An 11,616-nucleotide genomic window follows, 5' to 3' on the forward strand; every position below is an offset into this window, starting at 1 on the left:
AAGGCTGGTATGCGATGCGGGCCCCGAGCTCGGGTTCCACGTGCCCACAGCCCTCTTCCGACGGGAGATGGGCCTCCTAGGCCTGGTGGGGCCGGGCAGAATCCCAACTGGGTCCCTCCCAGAGGTCCCGAGGCCATTTTAACCTCCCAGTTATCTCCAGCCCTACGTTCCTACCCAGAGCGCAGCCTGCACACAGGATTGAGTCAGAAAAAGCAGTCTTTTTATTGAACGTACCTAGGTTTGGTTGGGGGAGGGGAGGGGAGGGCAGCAGGTAGGGTCAGGGCTGAAGGGGCGGCCCTCCGGCGCCGGGACCGCGGAGGGACAGGCCTCACGGGCGCGGGTCGGCCAGGACACCTCGCTCGGCCGCGGCGCTGCCCAGGATGAAGCCCACGGCCAGGGACACGGTCTGGTCGAAGGAGCCGCGCAGCTGCTCCACGTGCTGGTTCAGCGTCAGCAGCTGGTCACGCAGCGGGCCCAGGATGGACACGATGTCGCCGAGGTGCCCCAGGGTCTGCAGGAGAGCGGCGTTCAGCGACGGCGGCGCGGGCTGCTGGGGCGCGTGGTCCTCCGGGCGGCCGGGCGGCGAGTCGGGGTCTTCCCGGGCGGGGCCCGGGGACGGCGGTGGCGGGGAGCCAGGGGCGCGGAAGGACTCGGGCTCTTCGGGGCGGCCACGCGCGGGCGTGAAGGTGCAGGGGGCCGTCGGGGAGCCGGGGGCGTGTGGCGCGTCCGCAGACTTGGGCGGGGACGGGCTGAACCTGAGCGTCCACGCGGGATCCGAGTCGAGCTCTCGGGACGCGGGCGGCGGCGGGGCGCCTGGAACGCGGAGCCGCCGGTTGCCGGGGGCGCGCCCGCACCCCACCCCCGCTCCTCCGTCGGAGGGGCGCTGCCCACAGCCCGCTCCCCCCGCGCCTCCGGCCGGGGCGCGCCCTCCCCCACCCCAGCCCACCTACCCGGCTCGGCGGGCGCGGCGGAGGCAGGCCGGCGGCCGCGCGGGGGTCGTCCGGGCCCAGGGGAGCGGCGGCGTCCGCGCCTGCGCCCGTTGTCGCCGAGGAGGCCCATGAGCTGGCGGATCTGCGCGTCGAAGGGCCCGGGCGGCTGGCCGTGCGCGTCGCGGACCTTGTCCTTGAGGAACTTGTAGCGGCGGCGGCACTGCGCGGGGGTGCGCCGCACCTGCTGGCGGGCCAGCGCGGCCGACACGCGGCGGTAGGTGGGCAGCGCCTGGCGGCGGTCCAGCAGGAGCGCGCGCCACACGGCGGGCTGCAGCAGCGTCCCCAGCAGCAGCTCCGTCTCGCGCGCACTCCAGGGCGTGCGCTGAGCCGAGCCCGGGGACACGGGCGAGCCGGGGGACGCGGGCGAGCCGGGGGGTGCGGGGGGCGCGGGAGCCGCCAGCGCGCCGGGTGAGGCGGGTCTCCGGGGCGGGGTCGCCGGGGCGCCCCCCGCCAGCCGCGGCTCGGGGTCCGGGCTGGCGGGCGATGGCGGCTCGGGCGGGGGCGGCCGCCGCGGCCGCAGTAGCATCCCGGGGCCGGCGGGGTCGAGGCCGAGGCCCGGGAGAAGCCGTCAGGTCGCGCTCGGAAGACCCTGCGCGCCCGCCCTGCTCGCAGCCGGCGCGGAAGCCCCGCCGGGTCTACGCGGCCCTCCCCCTGCCCCGCCCCGCCCCGCCCCGCGCGCCAAGTTCAACCCGACCGCGGCAACGCCCGGTCTCCGGGCCGGGCTTCGGGGTCGTGGGTCTAGAGCTCCTGGAGCAAGGCTCTGCCCCCGCCCGCCTACCGCGAAAGCGCCCGCCCAACCCCCTCGTCTCTACCTCCTAAGCCGCTGGATCAAGTCCAAACGAACAGGGCAACGCGTGTCGGGCGCGCAAGGTGCCGGCCGGGTTTACGCATGTGCGGTGCCCTTTCACCGCTGCCTAGAGGAAGCCATGGAACGTTCTGGTTCCCAAGGCTCTTTTTTCCTTTGGTGCACCCTAGGTATTCCTGAATGCAATCGTGTTCTGGTTCTGCCAGCCACCCAGACCCCCCAACCCCTCTGCGGTTTTAGTTTGCGGAGGCGGTAGTGCTCGCCGCCATGGGACCTGATGCAGAGCTAGGCCCGTGGTCAGACTTAGTGTCGGAAAATACATACACCGCACGTCAGGGGCCTTTCATATTCTGATAAAGAACGGCCACCGCCAACATTGTGTTTGCTGGAGTGTTAAGCCTTACCCCCTGAGATACTAAGGGTAAGAGAAACGTGCCCAAAGTTACAGTTTCTGCTCAGTTCAGTTCAGTTGCCCAGTCGTGTCCGACTCTTTGCGACCCCATGTATCGCAGCACACCAGGCCTCCCTGTCCGTCACCAACTCCCGGAGTTCACTCAGACTCACGTCCATCGAGTCCGTGATGCCATCCAGCCATCTCATCCTCTGTCGTCCCCTTCTCCTCTTGCCCCCAGTCCCTCCCAGCATCAGGGTCTTTTCCAATGAGTCAACTCATCGCATGAGGTGGCCAAAGTACTGGAGCTTCAGCTTTAGCATCATTCCTTCCAAAGAAATCCCAGGGCTGAGCTCCTTCAGAATGGACTGGTTGGATCTCCTCACAGTCCAAGGGACTCTCAAGAGTCTTCTCCAGCACCACAGTTCAAAAGCATCAATTCTTCGGTGCTCAGCTTTCTTCACAGTCCAACTCTCAAATCCATACATGACCACAGGAAAAACCATAGCCCTGACTAGACGGACCTTAGTCGTCAAAGTAATGTCTCTGCTTTTGAATATGCTGTCTAGGTTGGTCATAACTTTTCTTCCAAGGAGTAAGCGTCTTTTAATTTCATGGCTGCAGTAACCATCTGCAGTGATTTTGGAGCCCCCAAAATAAAGTCCTACACTGTTTCTACTGTTTCCCCATCTATTTGCCATGAAGTGATGGGACCAGATGCCATGATCTTCATTTTCTGAATGTTGAGCTTTAAGCCAACTTTTTCACTCTCCTCTTTCATCAAGAGGCTTTTTAGTTCCTCTTCACTTTCTGCCATAAGGGTGGTGTCATCTGCATATCTGAGGTTATTGATATTTCTTCTGGCAATCTTGATTCCAGCTTGTGTTTCTTCCAGTCCAGCGTTTCTCATGATGTACTCTGCATAGAAGTTCAATAAGCAGGGTGACCATATACGGCCTTGACGTACTCCTTTTCCTATTTGGAACCAGTCTGTTGTTCCATGTTCAGTTCTAACTGTTGCTTCCTGACCTGCATACAGATTTCTCAAGAGGCAGGTCAGGTGGTCTGGTATTCCCATCTCTTTCAGAATTTTCCAGTTTATTGTGATCCACACAGTCAAAGGCTTTGGCATAGTCAATAAAGCAGAAATAGATGTTTTTCTGGAACTCTCTTGCTTTTTTGATGATCCAGTGGATGTTGGCAATTTGATCTCTGGTTTGTCTGCCTTTTCTAAAACCAGCTTGAACATCAGGAAGTTCACGGTTCACATTTGTTGAAGCCTGGCTTGGAGAATTTTGAGCATTACTTTACTAGCGTGTGAGATGAGTGCAATTGTGTGGTAGTTTGAGCATTCTTGGGCATTGCCTTTCTTTGGAATTGGAATGAAAACTGACCTTTTCCAGTCCTGTGGCCACTGCTGAGTTTTCCAAATTTGCTGGCATATTGAGTGCAGCACTTTCACAGCATCATCTTTCAGGATTTGAAACAGCTCCACTGGAATTCCATCACCTCCACTAGCTTTGTTTGTAGTGGTGCTTTCTAAGGCCCACTTGACTTCACATTCCAGGATATCTGGCTCTAGGTGAGTGATCACACCATCGTGATTATTCTGGTCATGAAGATCCTTTTTGTACAGTTCTTCTGTGTATTCTTGCCACCTCTTCTTAATATCTCCTGCTTCTGTTAGGTCCATACCATTTCTGTCCTTTATCGAGCCCATCTTTGCATGAAATGTTCCCTTGGTATCTCTAATTTTCTTGAAGAGATCTCTACTCTTTCCCATTCTGTTGTTTTCCTCTATTTCTTTGCGTTGATCGCTGAAGAAGGCTTTCTTATCTCTTCTTGCTATTCTTTGGAACTCTGCATTCAGATGCTTATATCTTTCCTTTTCTCCTTGGCTTTTCGCCTCTCTTCTTTTCACAGCTGTTTGTAAGGCCTCCACAGACAGCCATTTTGCTTTTTTGCATTTCTTTTCCAAGGGGATGGTCTTGATCCCTGTCTCCTGTACAGTGTCAAGAACCTCATTCCATAGTTCATCAGGCACTCTATCTATCAGATGTAGGCCCTTAAATCTATTTCTCACTTAAACTGTATAATCATAAGGGATTTGATTGAGGTCATACCTGAATGGTCTAGCGGTTTTCCCTACTTTCTTCAATTTAAGTCTGAATTTGGCAATAAGGGGTTCATGAATGAGCCATGGTCAGCTCCCGGTCTTGTTTTGTTGACTGTATAGAGCTTCTCCATCTTTGGCTGCAAAGAATATAATCAATCTGATTTCGGTGTTGACCATCTCGTGATGTCCACGTGTAGAGTCTTCTCTTGTGTTGTTGGAAGAGGGTGTTTGCTATGACCAGTGCATTTTCTTGGCAGAACTCTATTAGTCTTTGCCCTGCTTCATTCCGCATTCCAAGGCCAAATTTGCCGGTTACTCCAGGTATTTCTTGACTTCCTACTTTAGCATTCTAGTCCCCTATAATGAAAAGGATATCTTTTTTGGCTGTTAGTTCTAAAAGGTCTTGTAGGTCTTCATAGAACCGTTCAACTTCAGCTTCTTCAGCGTTACTGATTGGGGCATGGACTTGGATTACGGTGATATTGAATGGTTTGACTTGGAGATGAATAGAGATCATTCTGTCGTTTTTGAGATTGCATCCAAGTACTGCATTTTGGAATCTTTTGTTGACCATGATGGCTACTCCATTTCTTCTGAGGGATTCCTGCCCGCAGTAGTAGATATAATGGTCATCTGAGTTAAAGTCACCCATTCCAGTCCATTTTAGTTTGCTGATTCCTAGAATGTCGACGTTCACTCTTGCCATCTCTTGTTTGACCACTTCCAGTTTGCCTTGATTCATGGACCTGACATTCCAGGTTCCAGTCACATCCACAGCTGGGTGTTGTTTTTGCTTTGGCTCCATCCCTTCATTCTTTCTAGAGTCATTTCTCCACTGATCTCCAGTAGCATATTGGGCACCTACCTACGTGGGGAGTTCCTCTTTCAGTGTCCTGTCATTTTGCCTTTTCATACTGTTCATGGGGTTCTCAAGGCAAGAATACTGAAGTGGTTCAGCCTTCTAGAAATCCTAGCCAGAGAATAAACCAACAAAAAGGTGTGGAAAGTATGGAGATAGCCAAGGAAGAAGTGATACAGTGCTCCTTGCACGTAATATGGTGGTGCACGTGGAAAGTGCAAAATCTTCAGCCACAGTCAGAAGCAGTGAGCCTTGCAAGGTCATTGAATACAAAATTGAGCAAAAGTCAATTGTATTTCTGCCTACTAACTACAGTAGCTTTAGGAAACTCCTTGTTGTTCAGTTGCTAAGTCATGTGCCGCTCTTTGAGACTCCATGCACTGCAATACACCAGGCCTCCCTGTTCTTCACTATCTTCCGGAGCTTGCTCAAATTCCTGTCCATTGAGTCCATGATGCCTCCAACATCTCATCCTCTGTCCTCCCCTTCTCCTGCCCTCAGTCTTTCCCAGCGTCAGGGTCTTTTCCAGTGAGCTGGCTCTTCACATCAGGTGGCCAAAGCATTGCAGCTTCACCTTCAGCATCAGTCCTTCCAGTGAATACTCAGGATTGATTTCTTTTCGGATTGACTGGTTTGATCTCTTTGCCATCCACGGGACTCTCAAGGCTTTTCCAGTACCACGGTTTGAAAGCATCAGTTGTTAGATGCTCAGCCTTCTTTATGGTCCAACTCTCACATCCACACCTGACTACTGGGAAAGCGATAGCTTTGATTAGGCAAACCTTTGTTGGCAATGTGATGTCTCTGCTTTTTAATATGCTGTCTAGGTTTGTCAAAGCTTTTCTCCCAAGGAACAAGCATTTTTAAATTTCATGGCTGCAGTCACCATCTGCAGTGATTTTGGAGCCAAGAAATTAAAAGCTGCAACTGTTTCCACTTTGCCCCCATCTATTAACCACGAGGTGATGGGACCCGATGCTGTGAAAGAGGAGAGTGAAAAAGCTGGTTTAAATCTCAGCATTAAAAAAGACTGAGATCGCATCATCTGCATATCCAGAGTCGACATTTCTCCCAGCAGTCTTGATTCCAGCCTGTGATCCATCCAGCCTGGCATTTCCCATGATGTGTTCCGCACAGAAGTTCAGTAAGCAGGGTGACGTAAGTATACAGCCTTGATGTGCTTCTTTCCCAGTCTGGAACCAGTCCGTTGTCCTATGTCTGGTTCTAACGGTTGCTTCTTGACCTGCACACAGGTTTCTCGGGAGGCAGAGTAGTCTAGGATTCCCATCTCTTTAAGAATTTCCCAGCTCTCTCTTGACTCCATCTTGGCAGTAACGGCAGTGGTGTCTGTGATCTGGTTGCCAACATGCAGCTCTCTGCACCCAGGAGCTACACACCCCAGGTGACCGACCAGGAGACCGTTGCCCAGATCACGGCTCAGGTAGCCTCGTTGGAGGGCATCCCTCCAGAAAATCAAGTTCTGCTCGTGGCAGGCACACCCCCAGAGGATGAGCCTACCCCAGGCCAGTTTAGGGTGGAGGCTCTGAGCACTCTGGAAGTAGTTGGCTGCATGCTTGGAGGTAAAGCCCACGGTTCCCACCAGGCCCATGCTAGGAAAGCCAGAGGTCAGACTCCCAAAGTGGCCAAACAGGAGAAAAAGAAGAAGACAGGCCGGATCGAGAGGCACATGCCGTACAACCAGCGCTTTGCCAGTGTTGTGCCCGCCTGTGGCAAGGAGAAGGGCCCCAGTGCCAGCTCTCCAGTCCTTTGTAATCTTGACTTTCTCTAATAAAGCCGCTTAGTCCAATCCAAAAAATAAAATTTCCACAGTTTGTCGTGATCCACACAGTGAAAGGCTTTTGGGTAGTCAATGAGGCAGAAGTAGATATTTTTCAGAAATTCTCTTGCTTTTTCTTTGATCTGGTGGATGGTGGCTTTTTGATCTCTGGTTTCTCTGCCTTTTCTAAATCCAGCTTGTACATCTGGAAGTTCCTAGCTCATGTTCTGTTGAAGCCTACCTTGAAGGATTCTGAGCATTGCCTTGCTAGCCTGTGAAATGACTGCAATTGTACAGTAGTTTGAACATTCTTTGGCATTGCCCTTTGGGATTGGAATGAAAAGTGACCCTTTCCAGTCCTGTGGCCATTGCTGAGTTTTCCAAATTTGCTGGCATATTGAGTGCAGCATTTTGACAGCATCATCTTTGAGGATTTGAAACAGCTCAGCTCGAATTCCACCACCTCCACTAGGTGTTTGCAGTGACACTTCTAGGGCCTGCTTGACTTCACATCCACGATGCCTGGCTCTAGATGAGTGCTCACACCATCACGGTTTTCCGGGTCATTAAGACCTTTCTTGTACAGAGTTTTGGTGTGTTCTTGCCACCTCTTCTTAGTATCCTCTGCTTCTGTTGGGTCCTTGCTGTTTCTGTCCTTTCTTGAGCCCATCTTTGCATGAAGTGTTCCCTTGGTATCCTCAGTTTTCTTGAAGAGATCTCTAGTCATTCCCATTCTGTTGTTTTCCTCTATTTCTTTGCGTTGATCACTGAGGAAGGCTTTCTTACCTCTCCTTGCTCTTCTCTGGAACTCTGCATTCAGTTGGCTATGTCTTTCCCTTTTTCTTCTTTGCCTTTCACTTCTCTTTGAAAAGCCTCCTGGACAACCACTTTCCTTCTTGCATTTCTTTTTCTTGGGAGCGGTTTCGGTCACCGCCTTCGGTACAGTGTTACGAACCTCTGTCCATAGTTCTCCAGGCACTTTGCCTACACCAGATCCGGTCCCTCGAATCTGTCACCTCCACTGCATAATCATGAGGGATTTGATTCAGGTCACAGCTAAATGGTCTAGTAGTTTCCCCTACTTTCTTCAATGTAAAACTGATTTTTGCAATAAACAGCTCCTGATCTGAGCCACAGTCAGCTCCAAATCTTGTTTTTGCTCAGCCTCTCCATCTTCAGCTGCAAAGAACAGAGTCAGTCTGGGTCCAGTGCTGACCATCTGGAGCCGTCCATGTGCAGCATCGTCTCGTGTTGCTGGAAGAGGGCGTCCGCTGGGCCCGTGTGCTCTCGGCAGAACTCTGCCGCCCTGCTCCACCATGTGCTCCAGGGCCAAACGTGCCTGTCGCTGCCGATTCCTCTTGACTCGCTGCTTCTGCGCTCTAATCCCCTGTGGTGGAAAGGACGCGTTTGTTTGCTGTTAGTTCTAGGAGGTCCTGTAGGTCTTCATGGAACTGCTCGACGTCGGCTTCAGCATCAGTGGTCGGGGCACAGACCTGGATTACTGTGATACTGAATGGTTTGCCTTGGAAACAATCCGAGATCATTCTGTCATTTTTGAGACTGCACCTGAGCACTGCATTTTGGACTCTTAATTGACTCTGAGGGCTACTCCATTTCTTCTAAGGGATTCTTCTCACAGTAAATATAATGGTCATCTGAATTAAATTCTCCCTTTGGTGTCCATTTTGATTCTTAGACTCCTTCAGTTCAGTTCAGTTCAGTCGCTCAGTCGTGTCCGAGTCTTTGCGACCCCATGGGTCGCAGCACGCCAGGACTCCCTGTCCATCACCAACTCCCGGAGTTCACTCAGACTCACATCCATTGAGTCGGTGATGCCATCCAGCCATCTCATCCTCTGTCGTCCCCTTCTCCTCCTGCCCCCAATCCCTCCCAGCATCAGGGTCTTTTCCAGTGAGTCAACTCTTCGCATGAGGTGGCCAAAGTACTGGAGTTTCAGCTTCAGCATCAGTCCCTCCAGTGAACACCCAGGACTGATCTCCTGTAGGATGGACTGGTTGGATCTCCTTGCAGTCCAAGGGACTCTCAAGAGTCTTCTCCAACACCACAGTTCAAAAGCATCAATTCTTCAGTGCTCAGCCTTCTTCACAGTCCAACTCTCACATCCATACATGACCACTGGAAAAACCATAGCCTTGACTAGACGGACCTTTGTTGGCAAAGTAATATCTCTGCTTTTCAATATGATATCAAGGTTGGTCATAACTTTCCTTCCAAGCAGTAAGCGTCTTTTAATTTCATGGCTGCAGTCACCATCTGCAGTGATTTTGGAGCCCAAAAAAATAAAGTCTGACACTGTTTCCACTGCTTCCCCATCATTCTGCCATGAAGTGATGGGACCAGGTGCCATGATCTTCATTTTCTGAATGCTGAGCTTTAAGCCAACTTTTTCACTCTCCTCTTTCACTTTCATCAAGAGGCTTTTTAGCTCCTCTTCACTTTCTGCCATAAGGGTGGTGTCATCTGCATATCTGAGGTTATTGATGTTTCTCCCAGCAATCTTGATTCCAGCTTGTGCTTTTTCCAGCCCAGCGTTTCTCATGATGTGCTCTGCATAGAAGTTAAATAAGCAGGGTGACAATATACAGCCTTGACGTACTCCTTTTCCTATTTGGAAACAGTCTGTTGTTCCATGTCCACATCTAACTGTTGCTTCCTGACCTGCATATAGGTTTCTCAAGAGGCAGGTCAGGTGGTCTGGTATTCCTGTCGCTTTCAGAATTTTCCACAGTTTATTGTGATCCACACAGTCAAAGGCTTTGGCATAGTCAGTAAAGCAGAAATAGATGTTTTTCTGGAACTCTCTTGCTTTTTTGATGATCCAGTGGATGTTGGCAATTTGATCTCTGGTTTGTCTGCCTTTTCTAAAACCAGCTTGAACATCTGGAAGTTCACAGTTCACGTACTGCTGAAGCCTGGCTTGCAGAATTCTGAGCATTCCTTTACTATGTGTGAGATGAGTGCAGTTGTGCGGTAGTTGGAGCATTCTTTGGCATTGCCTTTCTTAGATTCCTTGGTGTGGAATTCTAAATCTCCACCCGGGTTATACAGACGGCAAAGAGTGCCTGGTATCTTTCTTGGCCCTGGAACTTGGGCAACGCTGAGAAGTCGGTGGCTGCACAGCCCTGCTGACTAGACTGCGGTGCAGCAGGCCCCCTGCTCGCGGCCCTCATGTGCTCACAGCAGGCCCCTGCTCGCAGCCCTCAGCCCTCGTGTGCTCACAGCAGGCTCCCTGCTCGCAGCCCTCAGCCCTCGTGTGCTCACAGCAGGCCCCCTGCTCGCGGCCCTCGTGTGCTCACAGCAGGCACTCTGCTCGCAGCCCTCAGCCCTCGTGTGCTCACAGCAGGCCCCCTGCTCGCAGCCCTCGTGTGCTCACAGCAGGCCCTCTGCTCGCAGCCCTCGTGTGCTCACAGCAGGCCCTCTGCTCGCAGCCCTCGTGTGCTCACAGCAGGCCCTCTGCTCGCAGCCCTCATGGGCTCCAGCTGTGTTTGGTAACCCTGTGCTCTCAGTCTGTCCCCGTGGTCCTCTCTAGACCTTTTCCCCCATGTACTTGACACGTTGAGGAGACTGGTGGGTATTTTGAGGCTGGCCCCTCAGCTTGGGTTTGTCTGGTGTCTTCTCATGATTAGACCGGGGCTCGAGGGCCTGGGATGAGACCCCAAAAGTGACATGCCATCTGCTTAGTGTGACCCTCCTCTGCAGTTAGGGTGAGGCCTGCATCTCCCCACTGTGAGGGCACCCTCGCGGGGGCCAGTCGCCAGGTGCCCCCAGCACCAGCTGCCCCTCCCGGGAGCCCGTTCGGGTTCCCCCTGGGTATTCCTGTTTCTCATTCAGCTGTTTGCTGATGCCGGTAAGGGCTGACTTGGACCCTCGTCCTGGCCCACAGCCCGTCGCTGCCACGCGTGGGGCGCACGTGGTGGGCTCTGGCTGTGGGAGCAGCTCTCCCCTCGTGTCCTGTGCCCTCTGACGCGATCTGCCCCTGTCCCCTTCCTCCCTGTAGCTCCTGACTCGTGCGCTGTACTTTCCCCAGCCCAGCCCTGGAATCGGCTGTTCAGCTGTTGCCTTGTTCTTTCTGGAGACCTGAATGTTATCTGGAAACCAAGATTTGGGGTGTCAGTGCTTTAGGGGCTGTGGTGTGGAGGCAGCTGTGAGGAGGGGGAGCGATGCTGCTGGCATCTGGAGGGCGGAGCCCAGAGATGCCAAGAAGACCCCCCAGGCTCGGGCGGCCCCACAGCAGAGAGACCACCACCCTGCGGTGCCTGCCAGGCCTGAACCACAGCAGCACGACCCTTCCTGGTGGTGACAGGCCCGGGCACCCCTCAGTCCCCCCGCGAGGACAAGCTGGCTGTCCAACCTGTGGGCTGTGGGTGAGGTCTGGGTGGCCGGGCCCCGGGATGGCAGGGTTTGTGGTGGGCAGGGCGGGGCTGTGGTGCCCGGAGGTCTCCGTGGGCGGCGACTGTGGGAGGCTGGCCGTCTCCTCCGGAGGCAGCTTGCAGGCCCCGGGGTGTGGGGTGAGGTCTTGGGGCCACCTTGCTCCTGGCTTGTCACCCAAGATCATTGCCGCCCGCCCTCACGAGCAGCCCTGGAGACATCGTCGTGGCTGTGGGGAGCCCCCCGTGACCTGCGGGGCGGACAAAGTGCGGGAGCCGTGGGCAGCCGTC

At 53.7% G+C, this 11,616-nt stretch overlaps 1 protein-coding gene across 1 annotated transcript; it reads right to left on the reverse strand.

Annotated features, from left to right (window-relative positions):
* Positions 206-1,515, reverse strand: UTF1 (undifferentiated embryonic cell transcription factor 1). The gene is made up of 2 exons (XM_018041174.1): positions 951-1,515; positions 206-813 (listed from the first exon to the last, which is right to left on the reverse strand). Exons 1-2 carry the CDS (start codon positions 1,513-1,515, stop codon positions 329-331), a joined length of 1,050 nt encoding a protein of 349 aa, XP_017896663.1. The 3' UTR covers positions 206-328.

Source organism: Capra hircus, chromosome 26 (assembly GCF_001704415.2).
Source record: "Capra hircus breed San Clemente chromosome 26, ASM170441v1, whole genome shotgun sequence".
Classification (NCBI taxonomy): domain Eukaryota; kingdom Metazoa; phylum Chordata; class Mammalia; order Artiodactyla; family Bovidae; genus Capra; species Capra hircus.